The sequence below is a fragment of the Crocodylus siamensis genome, chromosome 4 (assembly GCF_052110815.1).
Source record: "Crocodylus siamensis isolate JL-2025a chromosome 4, ASM5211081v1, whole genome shotgun sequence".
Classification (NCBI taxonomy): Eukaryota; Metazoa; Chordata; order Crocodylia; family Crocodylidae; genus Crocodylus; species Crocodylus siamensis.
Window position 1 is genome coordinate 47,475,027 of NC_143398.1, and position 21,568 is coordinate 47,496,594.

At 42.4% G+C, this 21,568-nt stretch overlaps 1 protein-coding gene across 6 annotated transcripts in view; it reads right to left on the minus strand.

The window, feature by feature from the left end:
* ST7 (suppression of tumorigenicity 7) overlaps positions 1–21,568 on the minus strand; it is a 215,039-nt gene that overhangs the window by 163,700 nt on the left and 29,771 nt on the right. Inside the window, exon 1 of one of the 6 annotated variants that reach the window (XM_090042231.1) lies at positions 198–503. The exons of the other annotated variants lie outside the window; for them this stretch is intronic. Coding sequence (XP_089898357.1) covers positions 198–219 — 22 coding nt within the window. The 5' untranslated portion in view covers positions 220–503. Of the gene's footprint in view, positions 1–197; positions 504–21,568 lie in introns of those variants that run through there. 6 annotated transcript variants of the gene reach the window in all.

Sequence of the window (21,568 nt, forward strand, 5' to 3'; positions counted from 1 at the left end):
CACAATGATGCACACACAGACACAGAAGGCGGACGCTTTGTCCATCATCTTTTGCTCCTTTGTAAATAGGCTAGAACCACAGCTTTTTGCCCCCAACCTACAGCAAAGGGAATACAAGGATCATGGATGCAATGATGATATAAAACAAGCCCTGTTATATAAACAGAAAATGATGCAAGTGGGATGCATTTACTTACATGAAGATTCAGTGCCAAACATGGCTGGCCCCAGATGCTGCTATTTAAAAACAGGAAAAAAGGAAAAAGAGTGAAAGATAGACGGAGTGTTTGAGAGTAGGGATGAGACTGCTACACAGCAGGGGTCATGAAGCCAGACAATGCAGTCCAAGCTATCCAAGCTGCCAGATTCTTCTCTCCTAAGCTTCACGTTGCAGATAGCTTTGTCCCTGTAGCCAAAGCAAAGGTCTTCTTTCAGGAAGCAAAAGTCAGGAGCTGCTGTTTTAAAATCCAAGAGATAAGGAAAGGGCCAGTTCCCTTCTGTGATGCAGTGAGGCAGAAATAGGTAGCAGACACCAGATACTGCAATCCACAGACAGCCCCTGCTCTGAGTAAGACAATAGCATAGCTTATGCATACACTGGATGACGTCAGGACACTGCAAAGACTGACTGCTGTTAACCAGAGGCTCAGAGGGGGCTTGGATACAGCAGAGCAATTCAAATGGGAATTCCTTTGTCACAAAATGCAGAAGACAAAGCCCCAGACGTATATTTCCCTCCCCAATGATTAAAAAAAAAAAATCCCCCCAAACCGGAATGCTTTAACTATAGCATGAAAATAGCTGTATTGGATTTACAGTGATTTCTGAAGTGCATATACTGGAAGCCTTTCATTGCAAACACATCATACAGAATAGATGAAAGATTCCTGGGACATATATATGTCTGGACAGATACCTCTTATGGGACTTTGGCACTTTCAGAAAAAGAATAAATTACCTGCTTCCTTTTGTAATAAATTATCTAAATGTCCCCCACCCCCCTCCCCCCGGGGCCATACCCTCAGCAAAAGGATCAAAATCCTGAGCCAACCTAAGCTTAAAATTTTAATGCAGGAGTGCTGACCAAGTGTTCAATAATTTTATGTGTTCAACAATTTTACTAATGTCCTGTTACTCTGCACCAGTGATCTAGCCATAATTCAAAAGTCACATTTATAATAAACATGAGAAACAAAAATTACATTCCTCTCAGAGATGCAAAGCCTTTGTAGCAACAAAAGGAAAATGTTTTCTTCCCTATCAATTTCACTTCATTCATTCAAACTATGCAGATTCTGCATTTACTAACCTGCACAAAATTTAGAATGACTGCTTTCGGGGACTCTGCAATTAGAAATGCTAATATAAAAGCAAACATAAACAGAGACTTAAGCTGACTGTTGCAGTTCTTACAGCAAACAAAATGAATTCTCAGAAGCCAAGCTGAAGCCCTGTGCTAGCAAGAGCAGTGAAGCAGTAAGTTGACACTACCTCGTCCATATTAGGGATTCCTCTCTATGAATGGCTATCTGGAGGGGTAAGGAAGAAAACTGGCTCTCTCTGAGCACCAACATGCAGCAGCCAACATAGAAATAACTGGAAGACGATGCCAATGGAAAAGAAGAAAGGAAATACAAGTGCACCCACTGAGCAAAGCACTTAAAGATGATAAAATTGTTTTTACACTTTTGTAGATTAAATATTACTTAATATTCCCTCAGCATTGTTTACTAAATACTCTCAGGCTTTTCGCAGAATACAAAATATCAGTAGGGTGGGAAAAAAAAGTTAAGACTACAACAGTAATAATATTTTCATGTACAGAACCTTCCATAGAGGATTTCAACTTGCTTAAAAAAACAAAAACATCATCATGCCAATTTTAGCTCTGCCACAAGCCTTAGGTCTGAAAGAGAAATGCTCCTCTTTCACAGCCCATCCTAAGAGCTAATATTTTCTGCTTCCCTGCTTAGCACCCCAGAAGAATATTTTCCTTTGTTTAAATCTGCCTGTAGCACATAGCTATTGCATCCACACTTTTAATAAAGTGGCTGGGGAACAAGATATTATAATGTTGTAAAGAAGTCACTTGCTGTTTAGTTGTTTTTTTGCAAAAGGAAAAAAAAAAAGAACACAAGCAGGATATTGTTAAGTGCTAGCTAAATGGGTCCAGATCTCAGGATACACCAACTCATTTCAACAGAAATCTTACTAGGTCTTTTGGCCAAGGTAACATTTCATTTTGAACTTGGTGACTGTGCTCCACAGGAGAAACCGTGGGAGAAGGAAAACTATGCATAAACTGTGAAGCTTCTCTGCTATGGCGTCTTCTCTTATATGCTTTGCAGATCAGTAAGGAAAACCAACTGCACAGATCCTGAGGATGTTCAGCCACCTCTGGGGTTAGCTTTCACTCAACAGTGAAAGCTAGAATCCAATCCATGCTCCATATTAGCGTGAAAGGTTTTTCTGGAGTCTTGCTACTCTTGATTCTTCCTCAGTGACTGTGCACTAATCCCAGGGTTTGAAATACAGTGGAGGCTGGGGGGGAAGGGCTGAGCCCACCCATAAGAGACGTGCATCCAGGCCCACTCCACACCTTCCTAAGCAGCTCGAGTGGCAGCAGCAGCTCCTCCCAGGTTCTGGCTGCCACCACTGCAGAGCCCGCCCCAAACAGGGATTATTCAGGGTTTGAATTACACTAAAACCAAGAGGTTGAGGAACTAAAGAGGGGAGCACATTTATTTCTAGTAATGTTACTTCCCAACTAGAAATGTAATCATATGTTGAGAACACCAAATCATTTCTATTTCCCCGGACTGCCCTGTTCCCAACTGACAAGACAGATGGGAACTCGGTCTTGTTCCCAGGGTGGGAAGATGGGAAGAGACAGACTTCCCAGGCTGCCTTGAATCAGCTGGCTGTGGCTCTGATCAGGATACACTCAATAACCCAAACTTGACAAAAGTTACAGCAATCAGTGTGGGGTAAACACCTATTCACAACTTAGCCCAGCAGAACTGCCATGAATACTGGCCAGGTAACTCACCACAGTTCATGAGATGGGAAGATGGGAACTTCCCTGTCGCAGATGCCACGCAGTCTGGGAAGTCCTGGAAGCACGGGAAGTTAGAAAATTGGATGTCTACTAAATAGGCAGCTGGGAAGCTGGACAGCCCTGGAGCTCAGGGAGCTGTCTGGGCTTGGAAGGAGGCTGCAGATACTCAAGGGTTCTTGAACTCCCCTAAAATTGACAGAATTCATGCCTTCTTTGTAATCGAACTCCTTTCAGCTTTGGCAAAGCCTTTTTTTCCCTAAAGGGTATTCCTTCTCTGTGAATATAGATTTCCTTACCTTTATGTCATTTACAAAAACTGAAAAGATGTATAGGAGGTATCAGCAGGCACACCATCTAGGTGCTTATCTAGTTCAGCACATGCAGAGATAGTCTTTGGACTAGCCTGATTTACTGACTGGAGGACTATTATTTCCCCGGTACTCATTCCTACACTGAAGGCTGAAACACTTGCTAGGCACTCCTTATGTGGCATAAAATGTTATGTGGCTGACTGAGACCATGTTTCTGTTGCTACATTTAGTTTCAACCTCCTAGCCCACAAAGGGAAATTTAAAGCAGGCTAACTTCTGGTGGTGGGGGGATTCAGGCCTAGTGACCGGGACCTAATGAATTCACCCAAGATCATCTGAATGAAGCTAAGTAACAGCAGTATTTAAGCAGACTGTGCTCTGAAGCACTCACTCTGGTTCAGGGGACTGATTCTGCGGGGAGCTACCCAGCCAGCATTCATGGCAATTCTGTGGGGTTAAGGCGTAAACAGGTTTTCCCCTCACACGGATTACTGCAACCCTGCCACGTTTGGGCTGTTGACTGTACCCTGGTTGGTGAGCGGATTCAGCAGCTGAGATGGCAGGGGATGGAGGAATGTAGACCGCTATAAACATGAGTGGGGAAGAAAGGAAAACCTTACCTGCCCGACATCTCTGCACACTGCAAGAGCTGGTTCCCTGGGAGCTGCATCTGGTACCCTGTTCCAGGGGTGGCCAGAGTTACTCACTCTGGGAGCTACATCCGATCCTGGAGAGCCGAAAGCTGGACAGTGAGGCGAAAGGAGGGGGGATGGACCCGAAGTGGAGGTCACCTCCCCCTGCACTGCCAAGCTGCTCTGGCTTTCCCTGCAAGGTGCCCTGCCCCAGCAGCCCAGTGTCACCTGGAGCCGCCTTGGAGAGAAGTGGGCAGGGCGTCAGTGGAGAAGCCCCAGACAGCCGCAAGAACCGTGCCGGCAAGCCGCATGCAGCTCACAAGCTGCAGTTTAGCCACCGCTGCCCTGTTCTCTCCCCTCCAGCCCAGATACGCTATAGGCCACAGTGCTGCACCTGCTTGACAAAGACCCGCTTGGAGGGACTCTGGTATCTCCTCAGTCAGCTCCTGGGACTGGTGTCCTGCAACCTCACACTTCCCCGCCCCCAAATGCTATTGATCCTGGTAACAGTTGTGTTATTTGGGTTTCGGCATCTGGATTGGGGAATAAAATATGTTCCCAAGTTTGGCCAGCCATCTTTTTGTGTTAATGAGACTTTGGCCAACAGGGGCATATTACAATTGACTCAGGTTTCACGAAAGTGTAACTATTTATGTAATAGGGCATTATTCTTTGGGAGTTTTTAGCCAATAACAGCCTAGAAAAAAATATTACTTTCTGTGCAAAATAAACTACATTGAAGACTCAGGAAATATTTGTTTTATGGCAGTGAATAATTAGAAAAATAACAAAAGAGGATATGGAAAAGGAAATTAAAGTTTGTCTTTAGATCTGATAGGACTTATTGCAGAGGAAGGAAATAAAATACAACAATATAGCCCCTGACCCTTACTTATGTAGCTTGGGCCTCTGATCCAATCTTCTCATTTCTTTGTAATAAGGATCATCAATTATAAAGGGTAAGACAAAACAATATGTCAAGTTAACTTCTTCCTATCCCGCAAAAAGAATCATTTTTGTTAATGTATGTTTGTTTAGATGTGGTAAGCTTAAATATATAGCACAACTGTAGCTAATACCCAAATTAGTAAGTAATTGATATAGTTTACCTAACCGCACTGTACACTATGACTAGACAACTCTATCCTATTTGTTTGTTTGGTTTCCTCTAGGATTTTGAATTTGGGTTTTGTGGTTGCCACTCTATTGAGGCAGACATCTATTTGCTCTGCAGTGGGAGAATGAGAGCCGTCTGGAGCTGCCCACGCTCTCCAGCCACTTCAGGCAGGTGTTCCAAGGCCTGGAGTGGCCCAATCGTGGACACCCTGGGGAGTTGCACGCAGGATCACAGCCCTCAAAAGCCCCAGAGTACCTGCCTGGCTTTCCCTGCTTCCAGAGATGCACACCAGGGAATATCAGGGTGCCTCTCTGTAAGCAGGGAAAGTCAGGATTTCCAGGGCACATCTCCATAAGCAAAGAAAAGCCCACACTGGTCCCGATGTGCAGGCACGGGACCTGGGAAATCCCCGATGCCCCATTCCTCCACACCAGGACCCACACAGCACCGTGCCTCCATGATGAGACCAGCACTGACCTATGCCTCTGTGTGAAGTGCAGGTTAGTGCAGGACCTGGTGCTGGTCCCAGTGTGGAGGCATAAGGCACTGGAGATGCCCTGGTTCCCATACTGTCCTGAACTTCTGTGCCACTCCATGCCTCCATGTGAGGTATAGGTTGGCACAGGGCAGTAACGGATATGGGGGATCCCCACGCCCTTTGACATCCCACCATAGTTGAGCTACTTTGTTTGGCAATATTTATTTCTACAGGATGGCCAGGTCTACACATGCTATTAATGCGCTGAAAGCTCACTGTGCTGTAAAATACTAGGTAGTAAGCTTTACCTGGGAGCGCATTTACACATACGCTTATTGGGAGCAAATTTGCACCTGATGGGAACAGTTCAGTGCAGGAAGCTGTCTGCTGGCCAACCTCTGATCAGACTGGAGGCTGGGACATCGTCCCCTGCCCTAGTAGCTAGATAAGGGGCAGGCAATTATTTTGGGCAGAAGGCCACTTACAGAGTTTTGGCAAGCCATCGAGGGCTGCATGATAGGCAGCCACGGGCAGATAAATATTAATTTTCTAAATTTTTTAGGGGCTTTGTGGGCTGGATAGAATGGCCTGGCAGGCTGCATCCGGCCCTGGGGCTGCATTTTGCCCACCCCTGAGCTAGCTGCTGCAGAGTCCCTACTCTGAAATTGGAGCTGGGGATGGGACACTATCCTTTGCCTCGGCAGCTGCTTGATCTTGGGGGCCTCAGCTGCAATCTCAGAGTGGGGGCTTGGACATCTATGTCCCAGCTCCCACTCCAAGAATGGAGCCAGGGCCTGGCATCAGGCAGCTGCTGGGGCAACGTCCTAGCCCCAACTTCGACTGGCCAATCAGAACAGAGGCTGGGAAGCAAGCAGTTTCCCTGGGGAGGGAACAGTTCTGCCTACTGCTGCCTGGGCTGACCAGGAACAATTTGCCTACTGCTGAAGCAATTAAGCATACTACTGTGGAAGTATTTGCATATGTTGTTAACCATGATCCATTTAAGATACACTTTGTTTTACCATTTCATATAAAGAAAATATCTGAATTTAACATTTTATTTTGTTTGGTTCTGTTATAATTTCTATGAATTACAAAAGGCCATTCCCACATGATCAAGACCAAGTGAGGAACTGACTATTTGAACTATTTGTAAGGAAGTCTCAAATCCAAGCATGAACAGAGGGTGCCCAAAAGCTTACATGATCAGGAACAAAGATAGTCACTAAGGAAAACAAACAACTATGATTGTACTCAGAAAAGAGCTAAATTCATATCTATTACAATATCACCTATGGAACATCAACATTAGGGCTCACTCAAGCTAAACAAACACTCTGTAGTCTGATAGCATAAAGATACAGAATCCCCAAAGCAGAAAGCATAACATATAAAATTTAGAAACATAATAAATATCGAATTATAAAATAACTTAGAACTGTATTAGATAGCCTGAATATTGTATTCCGCTAAGAAGATCCACAGCAGTCGTGTTAGCCGATTCACTACCAAATCTTTATGGTTAAAGCTCACTCATTTGTTGAAAGATACATAAAATTCAAATTATTTTTCATTTCAGGCAAACCTGAAGAGGCCTGTCAAAGCTAGTAGAACAAATAGCAATGATTTCATCACACAGCTAGGGAAAATTTAGGGAAGTATTAACACAGGCAATGTTAACATGACAAATGTGCTGTCTTTTCTTAGAAGGAAGGTGTCTCCTAAGCTTTGATATTAAATTCTAACCACTGACCCTCTCCTGCACCCTGATCCTGTAATGTGATCTATACTGGGAGTCCCTTTTGCTCACGTGGCATTCCAATGAAGTCAATGTGTGGGCTCTCCATAGGCACAGAAGTCCATCAACATTGCTCAGATTGCAGGATCCAGCCCAGTCCCTTTCCAGAGAACGTGGGCAAAGCAGTGTAATTTCTATCAGACTGCAATAGCAGTTTCCAAACTCTCCATACCCAAGGTTTTTAAAAGTAAAAGTCTTACTGACTTTTAGTGAGGCTGTACTTCTAAATTTTTTAACACTTTTTAAAATTTTCACGTAAGTTGACTAAAAAAAACTTGGGAGGATCTAGTTGTATTGCAGAATGCTTCATCACAAAGAAAAAGAAAAGGTACAATTCCCAAACCCAAGTCTGCTTGAGAATGATGTTTCAGAACTACTCTAAATTTTTCTCATGGTACTTGGAAGTTCAGTCTCTCTCACAGCCAGTGCATGCTTTGTTTTCTCAGCCTCTTCATGGTTACTAACACCTCCTTTTGAAGTTTTGAGATCTTTCAGCTAAGTGGTAAGAAATTGGATTATTACAAGCAATGACCTTTAGCCTAGTATAAAACCAGCTTAATATTAAAATTAAGTTCTCTTCCCAGGCAATCCAATTGATAACATATGTTGTGGTTATGTTGGAGTGATGTCACTGTGGTGGTCCAGGAAACGTGAGAGAGAGGCAATGGTTTTTATGGGCAATAACTTTTATTGAACCAACAACATATATTGTTACTTTAACATTTAGTTAGAGCAACTTATCTTCCTTCAGATCATTTAGCAATGCTACAATTAATCCTGGGACAAGGAAGCAGACAAACATACAAAGAAAGGATAAAAATGGAGAAATAAAAAAGAGAAGGAACAATCTTTAGATGAGGATGTTATGTTATAAAAAAATTAAAACAAATTATTCAGCAATTTATACATTATAACCAACAAATATAGTCACCTGTCTGGGTCAACTGTTTTTCATCCTCCCTTTTAAAAGGGAGTAACATGAAGGACTTCAATGTTTTCATTCACAGCAAAGTTCCCAAGTGCTATCTTTAAATCAATATCTCATCCAAATAAGTATGGAACAAACTTGCTGTTATAAATTCAGGACTACAAGACCCAGTTTCTTTACAGAGAATGAAAAAAGAATACATAAACAGCATTACTGGCCAAAACAAAGCATTAAGCAAGGCACCATTTGCCCTTTATACACCTAGTTGATAACTTTGACCCTGCACATCCTATCGGCCACCCTACCTGCATTCAACTGCAGCAGAAAGGAAGAGGTAGCAGGCTGCAGATAAACACCACTGACACCCAGGTAAAGTTAGTTTCTGGTATTTCAGAGGACAAGATAAAACCCGAATAGGCATCCATAATAAAATGAAAAAAACTGAAATTACAGAAAATAACATGGGAAGTAAATATTATCATCAATAGGTTTAAATTCCTGAGAATTTTAAAGGGTAGGTAGAAAAAAAAAATTTTTAAATCAATTATAGGAACTAGTGCATCTACCTCTGGGTACTGGCTACTTCTGGAGCCAGAACACTGCGCAAAATTCACTTCTTTCATGTAGCATGGTACTTCCTCGACTTCCAAATAAGTTTTGGAAATGAATTCTTGATTTCTACAATTGTTGTTTGCTTATTAGAAGATAAGGAAAATGGGAAAGGAAAGTATTTTAATAAGCAAAGGAAATGTGACACTTGAGGTTCACCTGTGAACAAAGAACTTTCTCTCGGTTTTAATGCAGACTTTGCTGTGTCATATTCCAATCCAACTCCCAGTGAACTCAATTCATTTCACTGTACACCAACTGCACAAACAAAATGCATCTTATTTTCAATGTATATTTGTGCCACAAGAGTTTAAATTACTCTTTGGAGCTCTCTTAATGTGGCCCTTAAAATACATTTTATGAAAAACCAGTCCACTTAATACAAGCCTTGTCTGTTATGATTTTACTTGCATATGCAATATAACTCCTTCTAAAGCCTTCATGCGACTGTGCAAGCCTGGCTGGAACTGTAATCTGAGGAGCAGGAACTGATGTAAAAGCAATAGCACTGGTAATCAAAACACAAGCTACCATAAAGTCACAAGCAGCAAATGGACTAGAAGTAAGCGTCACGCAGGTTGGGCGCCAGGAAGGCTCAAGGTGTAAGGTGATTGCCGAGGTGCCCTGTGTTCTTTTCCAGTTCAGGTCATGGCTTATAGACATCAACAAAGAACCTCCCCCAAACTAGCCTGAGTTTCACAGGAATTTTCCCACAGCAAGGATAACATTCATTCATCACTCTGTACAAGGAACAGTATTCTATTGTAACATCTTTGAGGGCCTAGTAAATGAGAAAATAAATTGACCACAGCAGTACTCAGACCCTAAACCCCCACCCTGCTGAAGTTATAAACACGCTGATATTTTGTAGATAATGTCTTTTGCCCAGTGCTTGTTAGCCATGTTGCAACTATTTATATTACTTAAATACTCAAATATTATTTGCATTCATTATGTTAGAGTGAAAATAAAATAAAGTTTCTTCTTTGGTTAGACTCCAGCTGGATAATATTTACAATGGTGAGCGCAGAAAGGAAAAAAACAAGCTGAAATAAAATACTGAAATTAAAGACCAAGGTAGACATAAGCTGAACTAAAACCACAGATCTGAACAAGACTTGAGGTTTCATGGTCAGACTCCAGACTAGACCTGGCTTTGAGGCTGGGTCACACTTTCAGTCTAAAGGGAAATTGTTAGAAGGACAGAAAGCAGAAGCACTATTAGTTCTACCATCCTAGCTGTGAACAAACTGCATGATCATTAGGCTGCAAATTTGGGATTTAAAACAAAACTTCATCACTGCTAGTAAGTGTCAACTATGGTGCAAACTGGACAACCATCAGTATGTAAAACCAAAGTCTTTGATAGATATGGTTTATTAAAGGATGATCATGCCTTGAGCAGGGGCTTTGACTAGATGACCTCTAAGGTACCTTCCGATCGTGTATTTCTATGATTCTACAGAAGTCCCAAATAGTTTGCATTACTCCAAACTATGAACTAGCTAGTTTTCCATTTTAAACCATTCCTGATCAAATCAGAAGTGGAATAGATATCAGCAATACAACCTGGAAATATTTTATGCAAGGTATCCAGAAAGGACAAGGAACAAAAAACAACAAAATTCAGGACTGCGTTATGCCCAATGAAAGAAATACTAATGTTAAGTCTCAATTTCTAGTGGACCAATGGTCCAGTAAAGTACAGTGAAATAAAACACTGGTCCAACATCCCTGAAAATCTGGGATCTAATTAAATAATGTGATCTCTCAAATGAAAATCAATAAGTAATCCTGATATGGAGTGTTGGGGGTCAGGACTACAACACATGGGGAAATTAGACATCATAAAACATGGTTTTGACTAAAGGATGATACAGCACATCTTCTCTTTCATGATCCCTATGAGAATTAACTAACAGGTATTAAAGGAGAACAAAAGTTGGTACCCTGCCAATGCAGGTAAGAACATAATAAGTGCCATACTGGGTCAGGCAAATGGTCTACTTAGCCTAGTATCCTATCCTGTCATATCCTCCTCCCTGGGGACCACCATCATTGATTTGGAGATACCAGAGGAAACATCTCCAACTTCTGTTTAATAGCTATTTTCTACAAATTTGTCTAGTGCCTTTTGGACCTGGCTATATTGTCTGTCTCTGCAATGTCCTGTGATAATGAGTTCCACAACTGATATAGTAAGATGATGTTAAAAGATAAATGTTCCAGGACTGGAAATGGGCCATCGTGGTCCCTATTTTCAAGACGGGGAGGAAGAAGGATCCAGGTAACTATATAGACTGGTTAGTCTCACCTCTTTCCTTGGGAAAACCTTTGAAAAAATAATTAAGGATCACATTTGTGGGAGTCCAGCAGGAAAAACAATGCTGCAGGGTAGCCAGCATGGATTCATAGCAGATAGATCCTGCCTGACTAACCTTGCTTCTTTTTATGACCAGGTCACAAAATGCTTAGACGCAGGAGTCAAGGTAGATGTAATTTACTTGGATTTTAAAAAGGCTTTCAATATGGTATCTCACCCTATTCTCATAAATAAACTGAGGGGCTGTGATGTATATGATTACATGGTTAGGTGGGTGGCAAATTGGCTTAGGGATCGTACCCAGAGAGTGGTGGTGGATGGGTCGGAATCGACTTGGAAAGATGGGGGCAGTGGAGTCCCACAAGGCTCGGTCCTTGGACCTGTGCTGTTCAATGTCTTCATCAGTGACTTGGATGAGAGTGTGGAAAGCACTCTGTCCAGATTCAAAAATGATACCAAATTATGGGGTAAAGTTAACACACTAGAAGATAGGGAACAAATCCAGGCAGCTTGGAAAAATGGGCAGAATAGAATAGGATGTAGTTCAACAAAGATAAGTTCAAAGTGCTGCACCTAGGGAGTAGGAATCACCAGCACACTTACAGGCTTGGGGAGGACCTTCTCAGCAGCACAGCAGTAGAAAGGGATCTCAGAGTCATTGCTGACACCAAGATGAACACGAGTCATCAATGTGATGAAACGATCAGTAAAGCTAACTGTACTTTATCATACATTAACAGATACATGACAAACAGGTCCAGGGAGGGGATGCTTCCCCTCTACGTGGCAATGGTCAGGCCGCAGTTAGAGTACCACATCCAGTTTTGCGTGCTGCACTTCAAGAGGGATGTGGACAACCTCAAGAGGATTCAGAGGAGGGTCACTCGTATGGTTAGGGACCTGCAAGCAAAGCCCTACGAGGAAAGATTGAGGGACCTGGATCTCTTCAGCCTCTGCAAGAGAAGGGTGAGAGGTGATCTTGTGGCTGCCTACAAATTCTTCGGGGGGGGGGGGGGGGGGGGGAAGAGGAGGAAACAAGGAATAGGAGATGCTCTGTTCACCAGGGCACCCCCTGGAGTAACTAGAAAAAACAGCCACAAACTGACGGACAATAGATTTAGGTTAGACATCAGGAAGAACTTCTTTACAGTAAGGGTTGCCAGAATCTCGAATGCGCTTCCAAGGGACGTGGTCCTCTCCCCTACTTTAGAGGTCTTTAAGAGGAGGCTAGACTTGCACCTGGCTGGTGTGATCTAACCCCAGCGCTCTTTCCTGCCCAGGACAGGGGGTCGGAATCGATGATCTACCCTTCCAACCCAAACATCTATGTTCTCTTTGCCTGAATGATCCATAGGTCATGTCCAGAGGAGTAGGGGCATGTGCTTGCAAAGGCCCAAATAGTAGCAGCATAAATTTGTGCCTCTACTTTGTGCCGCAGAGCATGCCCCTGCACGTGAACTTTGTTGTGGGACAGACTGTCCCACTGTGGGCAAATAGCTTGCACCCAGCTCATCCTGGCTCCCAGTGTGGTGCTCTGACCAGGCTCCACATGCTACTGAGGGGACAGGCCTGGCTGGGACACAGTGTCCCTCAGTGTGGGGCTAGCCAGCAAGCAGTCCCCATGCTGAGGCACCCTGCACCCCAACCACCTGGGGAGTGGCACGTAGAGACAGAGGAGCAGGCAGCCCTGGGCTGCCTGCTTCTCCCTCTATGTGGTTGTCCTTGTGCATGCTATTTTGGCATACTTTGCACTGATCTGTATTTGCTACTGGGATTTTTGCCCCTACGCTGCAAATTAGCCGCACTAGTCACAGTTTAACTTGCAACGCATGCAGTCTGTAGTGCCACAAAGAGATCTGTGGCACCACAAACTGCACGTGCCTGCATGTGTGGATGTGGCCATAGTTTTTGTGAAGAAAAAACTGTGATGGGTACTCAGAGAATTCTGCCTGTCCCCCAAGCTTTAAATAAAGCAATCCCAGCGAGTATATACATTTTAGAGAAAGTTCTCAACATGTGAAAAAACACATGCCATGTTGTGCCTCATCTCCAGGCTCAGCTGACACCATCATTCTTTTCCTACATATTTTAAAGCAAATCCTTCTCAGTTAGTAAAACATTCTTATGGAGATGCTATTTTAAAACAAAACCCATTTTCTTTTGCTATAGGAGCAAGCAGATGGACACAAGAATTTAACTTCAATCAATCACTTGTGGGATCTATCAAATAACAATTTCAACTACATCGCCTATGTACATGCTTTACCTGCATAGCTTGGTGGAAAGGAAAATACTGATTCAACAAGTTCAAAACCCTTTGAGGAAACATATTGACTTCACTGATATTTTCATCTGGAAGGTTTCTTAGGGCCTAGGATGGACTTTCAGGTCCAAGTGAGAAAGACTTTATAAATGATGGGTTAGGGCGGTAACTGGGGCATGGTAGACAAGGTTTCCTGCTTTGCCCGATTCACAGCAGAATTTTTCTTATAATGAATTCCTACAAATCAGGCAGACTAAGGTTTAAGCTGGGGGCAATCATATACCATGCTCTACTACCACCATAAGTGTTGTGGTCCCAGGGGAAAGAGACAGAATCTGCTATGAAAAGGCAGAGCACAGTCAGGGACCTAAGGGTCCCACATCCTGCTCCAGTGTCCTAATCTTTTCACTACTACAGACAGATTAAGGTTACAGAGCCAAGTGTACCTAAAACTGCTACTGAAAAGCATGCCTTTGTTCCCTGTGGCTAAGTACAGACAGTGAAAAAGCCCGAGGCAGAATTGATTCAATTTTCACGTTTCTTTAAACTGCACTGATTGAACCAATAAGGAACTGAAAATTGACATTCAGTTTTCAGTTTGGAAAAGCAGACAGAAGCTTACAGTGACCCAGCTCAGAAGGGAGCAGATGCTGGTGGAGCATGCCTGTGGGCCACTGCTGAGCCCAGCCAAGTGGGAGCCATTGCCACTGGCTGTCTTGTACATGCCTGCAGCCCCTCACCACTTCTGCCCCCTCCCTGCAGGGATGGGAAGGAGCCCCAGCCTGGGTGGCAAGCCAGGGTTTGCCCCCCAGATCAGGCCCACTACTTCCCCCCCCCCCCCACAGTACCCCAGATCTTTGCTCACTTTCCCTCTGCCCCCTGATTACTTAAGTTTGCTTGCACTGTCTGTCCCAGGGAACAGGCAAGAAAGGGTTAAACTGCCTAACTGGCTCGCTGAGCAGACACTGACACTATAACCCTTCCCAAGGAGCAGGCAATAAAGGGTTAAATCAGGGAACAGGAAGGAAAGGTTTAAGCTGCCTGCCCCACAGGCTGAGCAGACCCTAGCAGTTTGTTAAGTCATAGGGTCATCCTCACATCTCACTTCATAGTATTATCCTGCTGGATGGGGCAGGTTTACTGCAGAAAGCACATTTACTTCATTCAGGTAAATTTCTATCACTCAGCTACTGCCACTGAGTTTATTAAAAAAAGCTCTGGATTATTAAAAAAGAAATAATTTAACGCTGATGGCATCTAACAAATAGTAGCGTTTGTTAGGTACAAGGAGTTGCTTTTTTATTCAGTCTGTTTCAGTTACAATCTGTTATTTACTTGGCAAACAGATGCATCACTTTCATATTCTTATGGGGCCCACGGATTTCCTCTTTTGCTGCATTTGTAAAACCCTGTGCATGCCACTGGAATGACAGACATTAACGAAAATCAACCACTGATCCACCTTATAATAGGCTAAGCCCCTGTAGGCTTAGACAATAGGCAAAGACAATGTAGTCCTACCATGGATCTGGATTTTCCTTCTCCCATGGAAAAACAGAAAAAAATGCAGATTTCCCCTTTTACCTGAGGAAAATACAGATCTTCCATTTTAACAGAGAAACAGATTTTGCACTTCTCACAAAACACAATTTGTGTTTTTTTTAAATCAGGGAAAACCAGGATCCTTGGTCATAACCACCACAATTACACGGAATACCCTTCATACAGCAGACCTGCATTCTCCCTAACGAGCCAAACTTGCTGTTCTGTTCTTACTGTTTTTAAAATATAGGTTATAACTTGCACTAGGTTTATTTAACTATTGGGTAGGTTCATTAACTTGGATAGATTTTTTTTAAATTCTCATCCCTTGGGCTATGCCTATATGGCAAACTTAGCAAGCCCAGCAGCGGCACCCTCAGGCATTCCATGCTACTCCACAGTACAACCACATACATCTATGTGGCATTGCAAGAGGGCTGATTTAACTCTTCTTTTCTCATTATAAGTGTAGTTACACAGAATTCAAAACTATATTTTTTGGGGGGGCAGGAGGAGTTAGGCCAAAACAGTACAGGTTATATACTTCACCCCTGTAGCAAGGCCTGTACCTTTCTAGATTGACTATGAACTGCTTTTCATCTTCTCTACTCTGCCTTCCTCAACTTTAGCCCTAGGTTATTTCTTTTCGGCTCCAGTATTCCTTTCTCCCTAGCCTAAGTTTGTTTTTGAAACTGAAATATGCCCCACATCTTTCTCAGTACATGATTTATTTTTAAATTGAAGTCTGGGAATGCAGAATCTCTCTTAAAACTAGTATTTCATTTTAGTCATCATTTATCAACTTCTGCAGGAAATGTGATACAGAGTAGAACAGGAACTGAATTTAGTTGAGCATTTTTTACCAGTAACTTTTCTCTGCTCTTGGCTTCAAAACCTTAAGAATAGAGTATCTTCATTAAAATGTGTTAATATCATAATGATTTTAGGAGTACCATTAAAGGACTAGATGTCTTTCTAAGAAAGGTGCTGTTCTTTAAATCACAAACTGTTACCTAAATACAGGTCAAGCAGTTACATTTTGTGGCCTTTATTCCAATCATAACAGCCCTTTTAGATCTTAATCTAAAAGGAGATAGCTTAAGGACCATGTCATGCTCACAAGAGCACTCTCACCAACTCAGGTAGGCTTCAAATAGCTTTCCTAACCAATTGTCCAAAGTGAGAACAATTACTAGAGCAATCACTCTTCTGGAAGAAGGGGGAAGAAAATTTGGGATCATATAAATATCTCATAATGCACTTTAATTCCTACATGCTCATTACAATTACTGCAGTAAAAACTTTTTACCAGATTCTTGGTGTTATTATTAGGCTTAGCAGAATTAAATTTTTATTTATTATTTTATAATGTTGATGGATAATATCAATGTTTATTTTTAAGCATCTATTTTGATTTTTATCAATTTAAATTTTCAGGGTTGCGTGAAATTAGGGGCATGGGGGCAGACAATTTATTAGTGACAGTATACTATTATTGCAGTGCAGTTTAACCGCCCACCGTGACAAATGTAACTAGGGATGTAAATATTGTTTTAAAATCATCTGTTTAACCTCCTCTGTTTATAATCGCTTAAACGGTTAACTGATAACACAGCAGCTCAAACATGGCTGCTGCTGGAAGCCACTCCCCAGGACCCTGTGAATAAGCAGCTAATTGTTTAACTGGCGAGTCATTAGGCTGCCCACTGTTTTCCCCTAACTTCGTAGACTACAGGTACTAGTCCCCCTCCCCTCCTTCCTCCTGTCCGCCCTGCCACCTTCTGGTTCCTGCTGGGGCACTGCATGGCTTCTCTCCTCCCCGCCCCGCTTCCCTGCCAGACTGTTCCCTATCCTGCACTAAACCAGTAAAATAACTGGTTATCACTGGGCTAATCGGTTAAATGATTAATCATCATTTAACCTTTTACATCCCTAAACATAACTACGGTAGGACTGCCACTAGCTGAGCAGCAGAGCTGCCATCAGTCCCAGCTCCGCTCAACCATAGTTCCTTCATCCGCTTTGTCACTTCCTCTTACTTTGTTCCCATTCCCCCAGGATTTCTTGGAGTTGCAGTCCAAACTACAGTCAGCACAGTTCTGTAGGACTGCTCCCCCTGCTATCGCTTAATCCGTAAGTCATTATTTTTCTTATGTCCCCTTTCTATAAGTTTTAATCATTAACAATGGAAATTTTTTTGTCAGTCTGAGAGAGACAAAACTTGCTGTTTATCAACACTTGCTGATAACAATCTCTCATAGTAAAAATCTTGAATGGTGCTGGCAACACCGGAGTTGAATCCCCTAACAAGCGCAGTTGATAATCATGGAAAATTCCACAGCAAGCCCAGTATGTGCCCCCTGGGTGACCTCCAGGCATGTCAATCAGGCATGACCTACTTTCAGTCCTGCCCATGCTCAGTCACCACGCAGAGCTCAGACTTGCACATGCTCAGTTCACTAAGAGCATGATGTCATCGTCTAGAAGAAAATTCCTTCAACCAAGCACCCCAATTGGCTGAAGGGTTGCTTTAAAAGTTCTCTGACCTCCACCTTGGGGGTGGGCTGGTGTGCATCAGTGGTGGTTGGTGTGTATCGGTGGGTGCGTGGGTGTTGGCATTAGTGTATGTTGTTGATGCAGTAGGAGAAAAGGAGCTGCTCGATCCAAAGGCAGAGGCTGCTTAGGAGAGAGTGTGGAATTCAATTCCCAGTTCCATTCTTGAGTCTGCACAGTGACTTACCTGTATTTTTCGTGTTCGATCCTCCGGTTACGAACTGTGTATTTTCTGATTTGACTACTCCTTCACGATTTCTACAATTTGGATTCTTCGACCTGGTTACTGTTTACCTGGCTGTGGACTGATTCTGGTTTCTTTACCGACTACAGATTTGACTCGTCCTTCCACTGAATACTGCATCCTCCGGTTTTGACTTCGGCTTTCCTCTCGACTATCTGACGGGACTGGCGTCACGCATCGACACACCGAGTTACAGTTCTGTTATAGTTTGTTTGTCCTACCCGTTAATGAGCTGTTGACCAGCCCTGGGACTAGTGATGGGCAGCCAGTGGTGGAAAGCAAGGGCTCGTTACGAACCTCGTGGGCCAACAGACCCCTCTGTTGTTTATTGTTGTTTGTTTCATATTGTAACTGAAGAATATCATACCTAAGCTTCATCAAAGTATAAGTTCAAATAAACCTACCTTGTTGTTATCCGCTACGTGTCCCTTTCTCTGAACTCCACGCCAGTAATCCCACCTGTTCGTATCCAATTGCCACCTTGATGACCATGACCTTGGGGCCCTGTTCCCCGACACAATCAAATCCTGGCAAGCCTAATTATTACATATACTTTACTCATTCTTGTCTCACCACATTCACAACAGGTATGTGTATTTTGTTTCTGCACTAGGGAACATGAGACATTCTTGACATGTCAGAACCAAAGTTTACGTTTTGTACAATAAGCTTTTAAAAAGCCAAAGACCATTTGAAATAGTCTATCAATTTGGACTTTAAGTTTCTGTTGAGGAAGCTGTTCTTCATTCTTTCCTCACATTTAAGAGTTTCTGAAATGATGGAACCTTAAGCTAGAACAATACGACTATACTTCAGTTTGGCCCCAGTATTGATGCATGAGCAATATCATGCTAAGGTAGCTTTGCTACTTCCAGGTCAGGAATCCTCCCAAGCTGGAAGAAGTGGAGCCGGCTTAGTGCACTGCTACACACTCTTACACACACACACTAAACCCTGGTGAGAGGCAGACCCTATCAGTTAGTGCATGCACGCTAAGATGAATAACCTCTTTGGGTTCAAGAAGTAGTGTGCTTGATGTGTGCATCAGCTCACTGCTTGCACACATGATACTGAAGTAGCAGTGCAAGCAGCAAGCAATTTTTTTAAGTCAAAATTGTTCAACTAAGAAAAAATCCCAATTTTTAAAAAATTCCTTCAGGACACTGGAACAACTTTTCTGCCAGTGTAAGAGTCCTGTGGCTAAAGCTGGACATTTGGTAGCTTTCTCTCTTACTCCATTGAACTGTTACAAAATGGCTCCTACAGTATCTCAAAAGTGGCTGCAACTATGCATAATAAAATTAAGATAAAGAAAAAACACTCATATAATTTAATTTTATTACAAACAAATTAATGTTAAAGTTTGTTAGGTTTTTTTTCTTTTCATTGGATCATTGCCTTATTTTGAATAACTGCATGGCATGATTTTCTATTTCTTGGGTTTTTTATGATGCGTTTTATAACATTATTATAAAACAACTAGGAGAAGACTCTATGCCAAATAATTATAGTTAGGTTATGCAACTATTTCAAAATAATAAAAACTCAATAAAGATTGTAAACAGACCCAGTGTTCATAAGTATCAAGACAAAAATTAGATTTGCTTCTTCACGCTGGCCCTGATCCTCCATCCATGGAAGCCAACAGAAATACTGCCACTGACATCAATGCAAACAGGGAGATCATTCAAAACAGATGCAACAAGATAATGTCACACAAAACAAACAAGTGAATTTCCAGGTATTATAGCATCACAATTAAACAATTTGAGTGTCAAAAATAAGTGGTAGTCGAAACATAAAACAGACAATGATTCAACCTGCATTAACCTTTAAATGGTCTCCAAACATTCTTCCAAGACAATTCCAGCTATACCACTTCCTAAAATGTACTCGGAAAGGCAGTATGCATAGGATCAGACCACATGTCTGATATATTTAAAAGCTAGGAAACTGATTCTGTAAACACTTGTTATCCGGCCTAGTGCTTGCCATTGTGAAGCAGGCCCACTGAAAGAATGCAAAGGATTTTTCAGAGTGAACATTATAGAAAAAGTGCTTGGAGGAATGTGGTCCAGGTTCTAGCCCATATTAAAGCCTATGTTTTTACAAATTTTAGCCCACTAAAAGGACTGCTGAAACCTCCTAAAAAAACACACATTCATATTCTTTCATTGAAGCTGCAGAAGTTATCCAGCTGCTTAGTTGATGCCTGACCATTATATTACCATTATGTTGTTTTCTTTTAAATTTCTGTAACATAGCAGGCTAATAAATAGGTATAAAAATATATGGCAATAGCCCCATAATTAAGACTGTAACTAGATTCCATTATATAAACAATTTTTAACCCCCTAATGATTAGATGTTCTGGTAACAACAGTCTTCAACACCTCCATCCAATTTGATCATCCTACTCAGAGGATTAGATCTAGTCAGAGCCCTTCCATCCAGTAACCCCTTCTACCAGTTATCCTAGCTGTCTTGCTTCTGCAAGTGCAATGGCAATGCTCCCTCCCTTATTTAATACAAGCGCACCTCTTTTTAAAAGATCACCTGTCCCTCCTGATACCCAGGTGTTTCTGTCGGGGAAATTGCGCAGACAGCCCTATCCCACTTGCCCATGCCAAGTACTGTGTAGCTGTGAAGGGAAGCTTCCAAAGTCAGTTATTCTGCAGGTAATAACACAGCTAGTTTTTCCAGTCTCTTATTTACTATTATGACTTCTTAATACAACCAGGAAATAAGAAAATCTTGAACTAGAAGTTTTACAGTCAATATTATGTAGAGTATATGATCAATTCCATAGCTAAAAGTGAAATGAGTTCAAGGTCTAATTATTGTGGTGAAATAGTCTTTCCCATTTGGGGCAGAGACATTAACATTTACCCTGCAGCATCACGAGATTTTGAAACTTACACTCATCCCATGGTTTGTGGCACTACATAAAATTAGACTTGGGTAAGACTGGGCTTCAGGATAAGTTCACAGAACTCAAACCTGTCTACTTTCTATGCCTGTTAGAACTGAGAGACGGAGGGATCTATTTCCATTTTGCAAATCATGCAAGCCACATCCAAAATATTTACATATACGCCATGCTATAGATTGGAAAGAAAGTGAGACATTTTGCTACTTGATTCTAACAGGTGGCAGGATTCAGGCTTACTACAAGAAAAGAAGCATTTTCTTATTACACAGATATTTGTATCACAATCCTAAATACAATTAACTCATCCTCTGCTTCTTCTACAACCAATGACTTGCCAAGTACAGCAAAACTTAAAATGGCCCAGCAAACAGCTGATTGGATATATGCTGAAGTTGTGCAGGGGGATCTATATCAGCTCAGCGCCATGTTTTTTCTAGCAGATTAGGAAGCTTTCCTTTAATTAAACTCCAGAGCCTTAAGTGGTAGAGTTTGCACCCTGTGCGGCAGACGCATACCTGACACTGGCTTGTGTACTGGGGTGCCAGAATGGAGGCAGGGAAGCTTGAGGCTTCAAACTGTACCAACAGCCAGGTTAACCCTCCCCTGGTCCTGCAACCCTGATAGGTTTACAATACATGGCAATCAACAATAAAAAAAGACCCTTTAATTTAGTAGTGGCTACAGGGCTAGGGAAGGGTTAAACCTGGCTAAACCTGGCAGCACCAGCTCCCCTCCACCACTGGGAGGGAGGAAGGGTGAGAGGACTCCTGCTTCCATGCC